General features: G+C 42.8%; 1 protein-coding gene across 5 annotated transcripts in view; it reads right to left on the bottom strand.

The window, feature by feature from the left end:
* The window catches only part of LOC137436741 (WD repeat-containing protein 20), a 54240-nt gene extending 38172 nt beyond the window's left edge, over positions 1-16068 (bottom strand). For 2 of the 5 annotated variants that reach the window (XM_068130791.2, XM_068130790.2), the window contains exon 1: positions 15739-16054. In XM_068130791.2, coding sequence (XP_067986892.1) covers positions 15739-15987 — 249 coding nt within the window. In that variant the 5' untranslated portion in view covers positions 15988-16054. Of the gene's footprint in view, positions 1-15683 lie in introns of all 5 variants that reach the window. The other 3 variants (XR_013624985.1, XM_068130789.2, XM_078786740.1) reach the window with 3 other exon arrangements.
* Positions 16069-16548: the final 480 nt, after the last annotated feature.

The raw sequence follows: 16548 nt of genomic DNA, 5'->3' as shown, positions 1-16548 counted from the left end.
TGGCATCTTTATTTCGTGAAGGTAGGTATATTTCTGCTTTGGCTCTGATGGTGCATGTTCATTCACACAAATGACATCATACATTTCTGTGCGAGATATGGCTTCAATGAGAGTTTTGTATCTCGCCTGATAGGTTGGCTTGATCATGGTCACTGGTGACAGAATATCCCATTGTTCCTTCTCATTGACCTGTCGGCTCATTTTTGCATGGTGCTCGTGCATTGCTGTGTGTTTGTTTGAGGTAATCTGCATATTTTCTCAAATTGTTCCCCAGCTTCAATATGGCCTCGAAAATTGGTTTCCACTGCTCAGTTCTCATGAAGCCATGGGAGGCCAGATCGAACAAGGAGCCGGATGTGGCAGCTATATCTGCATATTGTAGTGAGTTGGCATCAATATTCTTTCGTTTCCTCTCTTCAGGTTTATTGTATCCTTGGAAATGCGAGAGTAATTCGGGTACTCCACAACTGCGAGTCTCCAGAGTTGAGTGATTTCCATCGATGTACCACATTGCATCAGCCAGCGTGTTCACAAATTTCGAACCCAGAGAGGCTACGTTTTGAAGTGACCAACCAACACCATTTCTGTCCAGCCAACCAATCACATCATTTTTTAGTTGGTCTTTCTTGTTTCTAGGTGGATCAAGTATAGGTGGTCGATGATTGGCGTTCCTTGCTGCTGCCATCATGACATCGAAAGCATTATGTTCATTGGTCTTCTGTTGGTTTGGCTGATCCAGGACAGTAATAACAAACTCAATGAAATTTCCAAGGGTATTCATGACATCTGCCAATGTTGAATCTCGAGCTGCAACATGGGTCATAGTCTTTTTATCTCCCACCGAGATGTTTACCACTCCATTGGTGTCCTCAATTGGTACACCTGAAAAAGAAAAATCACTATATTTAAAAAATATACTTGTATATTGTCTACTATACTGTTTACCTATCAGCCAAGCCACAAACATCAAGGTTCAAACAACAAAAATGTGGGGAAAAATTGTACATTGAAAAAATGAGCACCCCCCGCCCCCACACACACACACTTCCTTTCACAACTATTAAATATTAATTGCAAGTATTCATCAGTCTCAGATCAAATTCAGTGTTTTGTACTGTCAGAAATTCTGTTTTTCCCAAGTCTGGTGGATTTGGTTTGGATTTTGAACCACCCGGGAATGAAGACGAGAAATACAGATCTGGGATCCCAGTACAGATATATCGACAGATTTTAGTTTAGAACAGAACTGGAGTCCAACATTTCCCACCATTCTTTATGAATAAAATAAGGAAGCGCACACCCCATTTTATATCAGAAGCAAAACGTTGCGGTCCATGTAAATGGCGAGCGAGGGGGAAAACCCGCACACTAAAATATTCAACAACAACAACAACAACATCAACAACAACGTACATTAAAACGGTTATATTTCTTACCATCAAGCGTTCCCGACACGAGCTCATAATACAGTTCGTCCAGTGATATTTTCTGGCACTTTGACACCAACCCTGGCCTTTAGAACACTGCACGTTCGCCGAATTTGGCAAACAACGAACGCCATTTTCTTTCAAACTGTCGCGCACATGTAACTTGGCTCAGACTTGGCTTTGTACACGAGCACATACACAAAGACTTGGCTTTGTACGCGAGCACATACACAAAGACTTGGCTTTGTACGCGAGCACATACACAAAGACTTGGCTTTGTACGCGAGCACATACACAAAGACTTGGCTTTGTACGCGAGCACATACAAAATTCGAACCTGTTTTCCACTGAGCGGGAACGGTACTGAATTCGCGAGCAAAAATAAAAATAAATTTTTTTATGGGCGGACTACATTTATGGGGCGGGCGGCGATGATAAACATGATTTTTTTTTTTAACCAGCCTTAGTGTTTAAAAACAAGAAAACAAGATGGCGGCAAAAATGACCCATTTGAAAGGAATGCGAGTTAAGTTTCTCCTCAACGTTGTTTCTCTTGATAATGGTGTCGTTATGTAGGTTTTCTTGGTCTGTGATGACAATGGGAACACACTGGAAGGTCTGCAGTCAAAAACTATAGTACTATAGTCAGACCTCAACATTCGCCAACCCCGCATATTTGCGGTTCATAATATGTGACCTGCTTCTACATTCGTGCTTCGCATATTCGCAGTTTAAAATATATATTTTTTCCAACACATCAGGACTGGTCTTCTATAATCCACCGTCGCTGATATCAATTCAGCCTGGGAATTCTTCCACAGAAACATTCTCCTCTCTTATCTACAGATTCATTCCATCACGTCTTCAATTATCTTATCCATTCTCCCACTCTTGCTACTCTGAATCCTGTGGTGAGGCAGTTGCTTTAGAACAACCTTATTCTCGTCCTGGAAGGCAAATCCAACTGAAGACAGACAACCTGAGATCATTCCATAAAGCTGGCAACAAAAGTGTGTCTACTCTATGGAGAGCCAGAAAACCACGTGTGTTCAATCTCAAGAATGAGCATTCAAACTTGTCTCCCTCCTGTAAAACCTGATGGTGCCTTGTCAAGACTTGCACCCTCTGCCCTCTCCGTGCTTTTTCCCCCTCAGGTATCTGCAAGACACAGGCAGTACAGCAGCGACCCCTCCTAAGGAAAACTGCCTGAATCCAGAACCACTGCTCACCTCCACTCATATATTCCTTTTCTTTCCCACCTGTGGAACCACCTTCTATACTCTTCAAATGTTGATACACCTTGAAGTAGTACTCAGAATTTCGAATAGGAACGATATGATGGAAGAGAACATTCCTAGACATTTTTTCAAATGTGTTATATGCTACGTACTTATTTTGGCGTCACATCATTTTTTGCAATTCGAACATGGTTACATTGTAATTTTGTTGTTGGATTCTGAATCCTTAACACTTAAAACATATAAATCGACACTAAGATCAGCAAAATCATTCAAGTAGTTATGATTCAACAACTCTATATTTGTCACTACGGGTCGATACGGCGGCCAATTTGAATGACGTCATTTATACCATATATGGCGATCTGGGAAAGCATCAACCACCTAGGTGTTGATTCTGACCATATAAGAAGCACATCTGTGCAGTTAGTTTGCTGTGACAAAGAGATGGCTTCTAACCAAAATGTCAATCTTTCCAGGGCCTGGCTGGTTGACTACATTGGATAAAGCTACATTTACACCCTGGAAGTTACTTTCGTCTCGGTGATTTAAGGGAAAGCAGCTGGAATAGATACATAACAGATCCAAGGAAATATTCTGCATGGGTCCCAATGGTCATATCCATGATTCGAACTGATCTCCAGGAGTGTGTAGTTAACTGGAGGCAAGACCAGATTGGAGTGTGATATCAGAACGGGTAAAGATCTGTGATCCTGTGTGTCAGAAATGTTCTGACGATTGTTTCATGCTTCAAGTGGAATTTATGGAACTCCCTTTTCATTGGGAATGCACGAGCTCGGAAGGGGTTTAGTCTCAGCTGTTCTTAGGGCAGTGTGGCTCAACTGACATTTGCAGCTCAAACCAGGAACTCCCATCATCATGGTGACAACTTTCATCCAAACAAAAACAAACAAAAACATATTTTAATTTATATACAGCATATGGCAACAGCATGATTCTCATTATTTATGCAGTGTTTGTGTCATCATTGGCCGACTTGAAAAGCCTCTCTTTTTGAACAGCACTGTAGCATGTAGATTCATGTATTGTCAATAGCGTAAAAATCCTGTTTTTTTTTTGTTTTTTTTCTTATACGAGATACCTGGCATTGCCCGGTGCTGTTCCAATCCTGTTGGCATTTTGAAGAAATATAAATCAAATTGGTTTTTTTATTTCTATTTCCTGTGCGGGCCTAAAACACTTCCCTACACCCACGAATAAAGAGGCTCAGGGATCATTTAATATCAACAAATTGACATATGTGGGAAAATTACACGCCCAGACAAGTAATTGAACCCAGGTCCTCTGGTGAACCGTACCAGTGCTCTGCCATCTGAGCTATCTGGGCGACCCTGACCAAGCATGCAATTTTCCCACACGCAGAATTGCCACTCTCTTTCCGTCGCTACTTCCGGGGCACTCGCTGCCAACCATAGGAGCTCCAACGGCCTTCGATTCCTGGTCTGGGTGTATAATTTTCCCCACATATGTCAATTAATTTATTATAATCCTGTTCATTTATTTAATATTACTGGCATTTCTTGAATGACACCCATGCAGAATTTCACAGAGCTACAAAGGTTTAGGCACTATAGTGAGATTTTAAAAACATCCCCCCAATTGTTTTTTTTTTTTTTCAACAATTTTATTTTTATGCCTCCGCCGACGAAGTAGCCGGAGGGATTATGTGGTTGGGTTGTCCGTCCGTCCTTCCGTACAGGCTAAACCTCGTTTTTCTCAGCAACCATATGTCCAATTGAGACGAAACTTTCAGGGTAGGAGTGACACCCATGCAGAATGTTTTTATGGCAATTGTGATGTCATCGGTCACGTGGTATGGCAGCCACCTTGGATTAAAAGCAAATAATAAAATTATTTCTCAGAAACCGCTGAATGAAATTTTTTGAAACTTGGCACATTGTCAAGTACTCCCAATGGGGAACAAAAGCATTATAATGATGACATCATAGGTGAAGTGGTATACCAAAAATGTTTTAATCCAACTCCTTATCCTAAAAATCTTAAATTGCATGCACATGATGACCCATTTGTATTGAAATATAAAATTTATGACATCATAGGTCACATGGTTTGGCAGCCATATTGGATTGAAGGAAAATATTAAATAATTATATCTCTGAAACCGCTCACCCTGTCGATGCAAAATTTTACTAATATCTAAAAGCACTGTTGCATATAGTTTGAAAATGATGATGTCGTAGGTCACATGGTTTGGCAGCCATCTTGAATAGAAAAGCGAACCTCATCCGATCAACACGAAACGTCACAAATGTGATCCCCTACCCAAGCATATGCAGAGTGTACATTTTTTATGGGCATATGTCATGTAGTATGGCAGTCATATTAGCTTGAAAGCCAATATTTAAAATTAAAAAAACCCTTCTCTGAAACTGCTTCACCAATCGATGTGAAACCTGTCATGTCTGGTAAAAATGTGATACATGAGAACAGCTGAAGGGATTTAAATCAAACTCGTTTATTTTTAGGACAGTGAACCAAAACCACCTTTAGAGGCCATTTTTCCCCGCAAGCGGGGGTTGGCCTTTTTCGGGAACTGTGGTTGTTGTTGTTTTTCGGTCCCCTTTTTGAAGCAATGTTTTACGGCCGGATGCCCTTCCTGACGCCAACCCTTTTTGCCGCCTTTAACGACAAGCAGGGAATTACCAGTGAACTGGTACTCAAATTAGCCGACCTCAGAAGGATGACAGGCTGAGTCAACCCCCCTGGCGTTAATTCAGTGATCGACGACGATCGATTTTGATCGACGACGATCGATCGATAAAAATCGACGATCGATTTTTAGGACAGTGAACGATGGCATCTATCCGTTGTGGGACTATGCAGAGGCATATTGGTGACACAGTCGCATTGTTCTAGGTTTGGCTTGAATCACGCCCCGGCACTCACTTAACGAATCTCTGAAAGTTTGACAAAGATCTGTTTGGTCACCTCTGAGAAAAAATGGCAACACAGACACACAAGCATCTCATAGTATAGATGTGAAAGACTACAGTTTCATTGTTACTGCTCTCCTCTTTCAGACCCAAACTTTGTAACTAGTTAGAGTTGCTCGGTGGGTACCACCACTCACTGCATGATATCAGAGCAATGAAATGTCCAAGAGGTAGGGTCATAATTTGGCGGGATATTTTCTATAAGTCATCATAATAAGCTAAAACAAAGTTTCCTCAATTGGTGTGAAGAAAACTTCCATAGTGCATCGCAAGGACTCTTTCAAAAAGATGACCGTGCTAAGCATACAGTGACTTTGGTGAGTTTGGTATCAAAAAGCTACGCCATTCTCACACGGTGATGATATGTTTCAATTTTAACAACATTTTCTCAGACTTGCAGCCAATCATCACTGAGAAATTGTACTTGCTCCATCCACACCCAAATGATTGCTTTTGTTGGCAATGACATCTGTGGCTAAAAGTGAGGAAATAGGCCGGTAATGAACTACCAGTACTTTGATAACAATTTAGAGACTTGTGCAATGAACTTCTAAAGTGAACGATCAAGTTTAAAAACGAAATGAAACGTTCATCTTTTCTGACTAACAATGACACGTATGGTCAGAGATGGGAAACAAAAACCCCACAACAGACAAGGAAGCAGCAGCAAAGTTGGAACAGGTGCTGAGAAGTCCGACTAATTCCTAGAAAAGAAGCAGCCAAAGAAAAGTGGTGAACCCGAAACTACAGGCATGCATCTACAGACCAATAGAACCGCAAGGCATAAAAATTGGAAGATAAAAAAGGGAAATGGAAAAATAATAATAAAAAAATGGGATGGGAATACTGCACAAAACAAAATGGTATTCATAGCATACTTTCCCTGCACAGTCAACTTGGTGAGAGCCAACTCTTCTCATTTTGAAGGATTTTTTCATTTGATCCAATATGGCCACCAGACCACGTTAGCGATGACATCATACATTTATATATTCTCTAATATAACTGTTGTGTAGATCACGCTCAATAAATTTCAAATTAATCAGACTAAGCGTTGTCTCTGTCGAAATATGACGTCATAATTAAGGCACCAATGACGTCATTGTTGACAACACTTAACTCCCCATGGGGAGTACTTGACAATGAGCCATGTTTCAGTTTTTTTCCATGGAGCGGTTTCAGAGATAGAGGTGCGACGTTTTTCCAAGATGGTGTCCGTACCACATGATGTATGACGTCACAATTATCACTAAAACTCTCCATGCGGAGGTGCTTCTATGGTGAAAACTTCGTGTCAATCGGACCAACAATTGCAGAGAAAAAAAAATTCATACTGATCGGATGAAACATTGTACTTGTCGAATTATGACGTCATAATTAAAGTACCAATGACATAATCATTAACATATCTTATTCCCCATGGGGAGTACTTGACAACGCACCATGTTTCAATTTTTTTCCGTGGAGCGGTTTCGGAGATGGAGGTGTAACGTTTTTCGAATATGGCGTCCATACCATGTGACCTATGACGTCATAATTATGAATAAAATTCTACAGGTGGAGGTGTTCCTATGGTAAATCAGACAAAAGTCTGCCAATATAAAAATTTTTTTAATGCAGACATGCACGCAACACGTATATACGCAACCGAATGAGTGAATAAGTCATTGATTGAAGTGTGGTACATGAATAGCTGGCATTTCCAAAACACACATGTAGATCAGGAAGGCTGAACATTTTATCGCTAACACCTCAGATGGGAGGTCAAAGTTCAAAACAGAACTTGTGCCTCCTCTTGCTAGTGCTAAACACCTGGATGCACAGACAAAACTCCTGCGTGCCATGTAAGGCCAAAAATAATAACAATGCACACAATCACCGTTCCAGCTTATGGTAGTGCACATCCATGCAAGTTGACATATACTTATCAGGACTCATCGTAAACACTAGTTTTATGGACTGTACACTAAACACAGTAAGCCAATTGACCATTCCAGTCACCCACAATTCAATTTTTTTTTCTACAGGGTCCAATTTTCTTGTAGGAGATGCAGACAAATACATAAGAACAGCGGGTTTGACTTCAGACAAACACAGCCATAAAGCATGGGGCGGAAGTGACGCAACTTTCCAGGATGTTCTAGGTACCAGTGATGCCATCTTCATGAGATCACTTTGCTCCTTGCATAATGGGGCAAATCAAGGAGAAATTTCCTCCTCCACATGGATGTCGACCGATGGAGTTTGTCCCGTGGTTGTTGAGAAAGTCTTTGGTAGGACTCAGGCGACGTCGGAATTGAATCACCGACCTGCCAGTCTCAGAGTGGACACTCCAGACGAAGCATTATGCCACCAAGACCATTTACAAACAAGTAATTCCTCCAATTTCACCAATCCTTTTTCTTTTTGTATGCATAGTCAAAGCTCATGGAAGAGCTAGAGGAAAATGGAATGGAGCACAATAGAAAGGGGGAAAACACAAACGGTAGAAGTGAGAGTGAAATTGGGGAGGGGCATGACAAAACTACCAAGAGTTAGAGTTAATGTTAAGTTCAAAAGAAAATTAGTTGTGAATAATGTATAATGGATTGACGCTTTTGCTTACACTTACAAAATAACAATGACTGGATACCACTTTGACCCTGGTGGTCACAGACGACAGCATATTGTTTTTTGTTGTTAAATAAAGAAAATACACACTGATTCACCATCAAATAATATACGGGCCACCAAAAAGAAATAAATAAATAAAATAAATTAGGGTTTAGGTGGGCTAGCGGCCCGCCTAAAAAAATCAATTAAGCGTGACACCTGGTACGTATAGTTCGGGAGCAACTTTAGGAAAACAAAATTGAGGAAAAGAAAAGAATGTAGACCGGTAGTTGAAGGAAAGGAGGCGAACAGAGTTTGGGAGAGGAGGGAAGGAAGATTGGGAGGATATAGGAGTAATGCTGATATAATAGAGGGAAAGAGCAGAGGAGGAGAGAGGGCAAAGAAAAATTCTGCCACGTTGGCATACAAAATAAATAGCTGAGAAAAGTGAAGGACAACAAGGTAGTAAAATGTCTGAGTGGAGACAGAAGAGATGAGTATATTGGGCGGGATATTATGGGAACGAGAGAGCGTGTATGAGATATATCGCCATGGGTGTGTGGGTCAGGGCCATGTAAACGACCCTCAAAATAATTTACTGGATGATGTCATTGACATCCAAATTGGGAAAATAGAGTCAAACAAGTCGTCTTCAGTCGTCTCAGTTGTCTTACCCTTCCTCCCGTCCATGATACACTGAATCTTGTGGTGCGGCAGTTGCCCTGAAACAACTTGCCTTTGCCTCTTGGAAGGCTAATCCAACTGAAGGCAATCTCAGTTCCTTCCACCAAGCTCGGAACAAGTGTGTGTCTACCCTCAGGAGTGCCAGGAAGCACTATCTCTCCACACTCAAGAATGAACTCTCAAACCTGTCTCCTTCCTCCAAATCCTGATGGCATCTGGTCAAATCCGTTTCTGGTGTTTGTTCCCCCATCCATCCCCTCCCTTACCTCAAATGGCAACACAGTTGACACCACACGTGACAAAGCCGAATGCCTCAACTCTGTGTTTGCCTCAAAATCTTGTGTCCCAAACCCATCTCTCTCTGTTCCCACCTTACCCAGTCGAACCCAACTGCTCCTGGACTCTGTGTCCTTCTCTCCTGACAAGGTGGAGATGTTTTTGTCAAACCTCGACTCTGATTCTGCAACTGGACCAGACGACATCAGCCCACGGGTCCTAAAATCCTGCTCTTCCGCTCTATCTCACCCTCTCTGTTCTTTTCACCCTCTCTTTTGCTCAAGGACATCTGCCAGCATCTTGGAAATCAGCAAACATTACTGCTTTACACAAAAAAGTGCTAAAACAGATCCTTGCAACTACAGACCAATCAGCCTGCTCCCAATTATCAGCAAAGTCATAGAATCCATCATTGCTTCGGATATCAAATCCTTCCTCTTCTCCAATGGCTTGATCCCCAATCATCAATTTGGATTCAGACCAGGTCATTCTACTCTGGACATGCTGCATCTGCTGTCTCAACAATGGATGGAGGTCCTCAACGCCAAACAGGAAATCAGAGCTGTCTCGCATCACGTGCCTTCGATACGGTCTGGCACCCAGCTCTGCTCACCAAACTCTCCTCCTATGGTATCCATGGAAATCTCCACGCATGGCTTGTGGACTTCCTCTCAAGTCGTAGTCAACGTGTGGCCCTGAATGGATTTCTCTCATCTCCCCTTCCTGTTCAGGCTGGAGTTCCCCAAGGCAGTGTTCTGGGCCCTGTGCTTTTTCTGGTCTTTATCAATGATCTCTCCGACTCTCTGGAAAATCCTCTCTATCTCTTTGCTGAGGACTCCACTCTCTGCCGCTCCATTCCTCTTCCCTCAGATAGGCAGTCTGCAGCCTCCTCACTGTCTGAAGACCTGGACAAAATCACAGACTGGTCAAACAAGTGGAACATGTCTTTCAATCCTGACAAATCTCACTCTGACTATGTCTCTCCGAAAAGACCGACTGGACAACCCTCCCATCTACTTTCTCAACACTCCTCTCCAATAAGTTCTGTCGCTCAAGCTTTTGGGTCTCACTATCTGCCAGGATCTTTCCTGGGAAAACCACATTGCCAAGCTGGCCTCCAAAGCCAGTCGCCGACTGGGCATCCTCCGTCGTGCGAAGTCCTTCCTTGGCACACCTGAGCTCCTCACCACATACAAGGCTTTCATCCGCAGCTCAATGGAATACTGTTCTCCCCTATGGGCCGGTGCTCCTGCCTCACACCTAGCTCGGCTTCACGCTGTTGAAACCAAAGCTTTCAGAATCATTGGAATCTCCCGCGATGAAGCTATCTCCGAGGGCCTTTCACTCACTCACCGCAGGCAGGTAGGTGGTCTTTCTGTCTTCTACCGACTCCTCTCCAGTCTTGCTCCCCCAGCTCTATCTGTGCTCTGTCCCCCAAATATTCCTACAGGTCGCACAAGATCTGCCAGCAACCCTCTTATGGTTATACTGCTGAAATCTTGGCTCTCTGCTCACCTTCACTCCTTCATTCCTCTTTTCTCCCACCTCTGTAACAAACTCCCACACTCCCTTCAATCCCACTCCCTCCAGGTCTTTAAAACAGCTGTTCACCACCATCTCTTATCTTTCCCCATCCAAAACCTTGATCTTTTCTACCCCTGCTAATTCACCCCAAATCCACTTTTTTTTAAATTTCAACTTCTTTCCTGGAAGTCCTCGCAGTGTCCATATGTTTAATACCTCTCCCACCGCCCCCCCCCCCCCCTTCCCATTCCCACCCTCCAAAGCCCTCTCTCTCCCACAGATCTCTCGATGTCCCTGCTCTCAAATGTTGTGTTTGTGTCCTTCCCCCTCTCTCCCCATCTTGTCTACCACTCCCCTTATTATATGTTTTATGTGTCGGTTTGTCTTTCTGTGTGATTAATGTTAGCTTTTTCACGAGCCTCGATCTTGTATACAAAAAAAAAAGAAAAAAAAAAGAAAAAAGAAAAAAGAAAAAGGATTTAAAAAAAACATGTTGGGATGGAATCAAGGCCGAATTAACCTTTTGTAGGCCTGGTGCCAAACAGATTTGCAGGCCCCCGTTTGGGGAACCATTGCAAAAGACAGGAGCTCAATACGGAGGTAGTCTTTAACACATCCCACAGCTGTATACAAGTTTTATTTACAATATTTGCAAGTTTAAGTTGCAGATGGAGAGGGTCGGCCTTAGGCAGAAGGACATATACAAGTGTACATAAAATAAACAAAAGAAAAAATATCAATAAAACAGTGGATAAAAACAGCCTGCCATGTGCTGATCCCACTAAGTTCTATACATATTCTAGCATTAAATTATATACACATTTATTGAATTATATACAGGAAAATCACGAAGGTTATAAGACCCTAACACCTTAAGGTAGTCAAGCTCCTCATGTTCACTCCATTCCGAGGATATTCCATGCATTCGACCTTACTGCTTCAATTCCCGATGAAAGCCTTTTATTAAACAATTTTTTTTCCCCAAGATTCCACACAAATCTTGGCCAAAAGTCATGTAATCATGCAGTTCTGGCAAAGTCTTAGCATAAACCTTTTGATTGCATGTCACCTGTTCAATCCTCTCCCTTGTGACTCCGTGATTCTTACATAGAGTGAAGTGAACCAAACGGCTCAGTAATTGCCCAGGGACGTTTCTTAAACACAGCTGTGACATTCACATATACCCTCCCATAAAGGATATATCCATCAAATAACTGACTAAATACAGCACTGGAGTATCAGGAGGAATGCAAAAAGACAAAGATGGAGTCATCAGAAGGAACCTGGACAAGGTTCGGGTTTCAACTGCAACTCCTTTACTGTCATACAGTCAGGTGAACCCTAAAAAAACAATTTGCAAGATTCACCCCCACCACCCCAAAAAAAAAAAAAAAAAAAACAAGCAGCAAAGGAAAGATGGAGGACAAATAAACAAATAAATCATGCACAGCACACATACGCACGCACACCTAACCAAACCTGACCTGACCAACCCCAACGTAACCACAAAATGTACAAAGCAATTCACCAGCACACAAATCAATGCACAGGCCTTCCCTTCCATTTACAATGAAATTCCACTTCCTGTAAAGCACTAATGACACACTTCCGGTTTAATTAATTACAAGAAAAAAAATTAAGCTAAAATATCCTGCTATGTAGAAGAGAAAGAAACGCAGATCAAAGACAAATAAAAACACACAACCTAGCCTTCAGAAGTTACTCTACAAATTTCAAACGCTGCAACAGGTAAAAGCTACCAGAGGTCCATCAGTGGGGAAGCATAGTCCACACAGCATCAGGATATGGTACAAGCATAATTAAATAACTGACCAAATACAGCACGGGAGTATCAGGAGGAACGCAATAAGACAGATAGAGTCATCAGGAGGAATCTGTGTTTCATTTCATGAAGATTGTTCAATCATGTTAAAGGATCGGGGCAAGACTGGTGGTTGAATTGCTAAGTCTGTTCGGATGCAAGTCGTCAGGTCAGCTGGACGAAACAGCGGATAATTTGAACAATTTTTACAAAATTACATACGACGTAATCATCATTATGGCTTCTGCTTTCACATATTAGATGTGAAGAATCAATAACCACAATAACCACACTCTGCCCAGACAATAACCACATTGAGATAAGCGAGCAATGCAACTTGGTGTCAAGGTGATCTCCACCTAAACCAGACCACTTGCCACCTGTACTTTAAGGTAGTGGTTCCGAATTTAGACAGAGTTTCGGCTATACCTCACCAACTCTTTGTGAAAGATACCAAGGTGTTTAACGGCCATCAGATGGGTGGTGCATGCCAATGCATCGGATGGAACACACCAGGGCGACAACCTATAGCTGGGTCAAGCTTCAAGCTCAAGCTATGCAGCTCAACGGCAAGTGCACATACAACAACAACAACAAGCATTTTAAGGCCATTTTCCCTGCTAGAGCAGGGGGGTTAGCCTTGTGGGCCCCATGACAATCTTCTCCATTTTGCCCTATTTTCTGCATCTCCACTTGTTAACCCCCTTGCCTGCATTTCTTCTTCCACCACCTTTAGCCAAGTCTTTCTCGGTCTTCCCCATACTCTACTTCCTTCTACATTCATTTCCATCACTCTTCTCAACCAGTCACTTTCATCCTTCCTCAACACATGACCAAACCATCTCAACCTGTTCATCTTCACAGCATCCATCACAGGCTCTATTCCCATCATCTTTCGCAATTCATTATTTGTCTTCCTCACTCTCAACGATACTCCACACATCCACCGAACCATTCGCATTTCCACCCTTTCCAGCCTTTGTTGCTGCTCTACGTTCATTACCCATGTCTCGCTCCTATAAATCATAATACTTCTCACACATGCAGTGTACACCTTTCCCTTCAGCTTCAACGACACTCCCCTCCTCGTCAGCACGCCACTCAGTTCCTGAAACATATTCCATGCACATCTCACCCCAGCAACCATCGCAAAATCTGATCCACCTTCTCCATTCAGCATGTCTCCTAGGTAGCAAAATGTTTTCACACCTTCCAGCTTCACGCCGTCTCCAAGATCCAATTTAACATTTCCTCCATCTGCAGCTCCCTCTGTGCACACCTTATATTTGAATGCAGCTACCACACTAGTTAATGGCCCTCTCAGACCACCACATTTTTGATGAACCCACTCAGCGCACATTGTACATTGAATGGAGTTCACTCCGACACCCTTCCTGCACACAGCACAGGGCCACTTCCCAGTTCTTTCCACCTCACCACATGCTTTACCACTTGCCATCACCTTCGTTTTTCCGATATTCACCTTCAGACCTTTCGCCTCCATACATTCCTCCCACTTGTTCATCTTCTCCTTCAGTCCATCCAAGTGCACATACCCGAGATATTTTGCCAGTTATATTTCCAGCTCTCTTGAACTCGATCAAGTCACCGTTTGTTCTTCTGCATCACCTCCACGTCTCGTTTCTCTCCAAGCAGCATCTTCTGCAATTTTTATTTAACAGTAATGTCTTCGTAAACGTCCGCATTCCGTGGAAAGGCTTACCTTCGGCTAGTTCTAAAGCGTAATGAAAAAGTTCCCGGCACGATCGAGCTTCTCTTCCAGGAAGTTCTCCACCCATTTACCATTGGTCAAATAATTTAACGAACTGCTAAAGTCAGCCATGCCATTATTCAACAAGAACAGGGACTCGCTCTCCTGTATGTCCAGATAGGAAGTAGTCAAAGCGCTGTCATTACATGGTCACTTGTATATAGTAATGGGTACCAATCACCTTGTATTCGCACCATAGCCTCTGACAAGACAACCCTCTTGGGTGGATCAAAATGACTGTGGCCACATGAAGGAAGAAGAAGAAGACAACTACTATAGACCCTATAGATACACGATAGCAGTAGCTTATCAGGAAGGCATCATGACGATCAAACATATACGGTAGTTTAGAATAATTCACGTCCTCTTTACAGAAGACGCCGTGTCATCTTACGCCCACCAACTGATGCTAGCACGCAGACAGGACACCCGGCTTAACATCCATCCTACAGGGCAGTTTAGATTCAGGTTGTGACAGCTCGAGAGTGCATCACCTCCAGATTCAATGCATCCAGATCATTGATATAATTAGTTAACCTCAGAAAAGACATTTAAAACAAAAATTGCAAAATAGATAAATAACAATTAAAACAAAAATAAAATAAAATTGTTTGCATCGAGACAATTGTATACAATAATTATGCCAATCATCCTCGTCATAGTAGTTACCCAATTTTTATTTATTTATTTTTGGATTTTGGGCAGGTACCATGTTGGTACTTTTGGGTACTCAGATTTTAAGTTTCAGTTGCCCAGATTTTAACCCTACCTGGGCAGGTACCATGTTGGTACTTTTGGGTACCAGATTTTAAGTTTCAGTTGCCCAGATTTTAACCCTACCTGGGCAGGTACCATGTTGGTACTTTTGGGTACCAGATTTTAAGTTTCAGTTGCCCAGATTTTAACCCTACCTGGGCAGGTACCATGTTGGTACTTTTGGGTACCAGATTTTAAGTTTCAGTTGCCCAGATTTTAACCCTACCTGGGCAAGTACCATGACGACATGAAATAGTGCAAGTTACAGTAATAATGATTATAAAAAGCATTCTGAAGGTAACCATGAGATCACTTGGAGCATGATGGTAGCGGGTGGAGGGGTAGGGGGATGTTCGGGTAGGGAGTGAGGAGCAAAAGGTTAAAAGAAACGAAGCAAGAGTCAAGGTAGTGAAACAGAGCAAGAGGGGAAGGCAAGCGCCGGGCAAAGCAGGTGAACTACAAACGGACAAGGTACATTTGGACGACAGCGTCACAAACTCGCAGGTGTCACAATGTCCCAGAACCAGCAAGGGAAAGGCACCTTGTGTACGCCCTTGCACATGTCAAAGAGCAAATCACAGGCACCGGAGCAGCTGCACACGGAGTGTGCACACGCACCTTCGGCGACGAGTACGCGCAGGTGCGCTCGACACGTCCTTCATCAAACACCCACCTTTCTCACACCCTTGTAGATGTAGAAGTACAGCTCACGGCCCACGTTGAAGCAAATGCGGTCGCCCGAGCCCGATTGATCGTTCACGTTCACGAAGGACACGCGCACGGGGTTTGAGCCCTGCGAGTTGAAGGGAACCCTGTTTGGCCGACTGTATTCGGAGAATGGTAAGAGCTTGTAGATACCCTCGCGCGTGGTAAACTGCGTCTTAATCTCCCCAACCTCTTTGCCTCCCGCCTCAACCGCCATGTTTGCCCCCCAGGCGCGCCGGTGACGGGGAAGACCCGGATATGGAGGCTCCGGCGCATGCGCACCATGTCATCTTCGAGTACCAGTGTGGAAGAGGAAGTAACGCATAAGAATGCAAAACCTCACCTCAGACTTGATGAAAATATCACACGGAAATATATATATATATTTTACACACATTGCTATTCACAATAAAATATGTGTATACTGATCCAAAGAGAAAAAAAAAAGCTTATTTAATAATTTGTGCTGATGTGAAAGCCCAACTTTACTAATCTCATTTTCGACGTACACCATTTATTGTTTTGCTGCTGACTACAACGTTATGGCCCGAACTTTGCCACCGACAAAGGCCCAAAAGCAAACAACAAATTTCTGTTTCCCTTGATTTTAAGATTTCTCTTGCTCACAGACTTCAGAATTTTTAAACTCCGTTTTTATAAATAACCACTAGGCTTATTGGAGATAATGGCCTAATGGGTGAGAAAGCTTACATCCTTCCATCTTAGTCAAAGTAGCACACGTGTGCCTGGGAGTACAGCTGCATTTCTGAAGTCAGCC

Source organism: Myxine glutinosa, chromosome 11 (genome assembly GCF_964187855.1).
Source record: "Myxine glutinosa chromosome 11, kmMyxGlut1.1, whole genome shotgun sequence".
In the NCBI taxonomy this organism is placed as follows: Eukaryota; Metazoa; Chordata; class Myxini; order Myxiniformes; family Myxinidae; genus Myxine; species Myxine glutinosa.
This window is presented reverse-complemented; position numbering and strand designations above follow the sequence as displayed.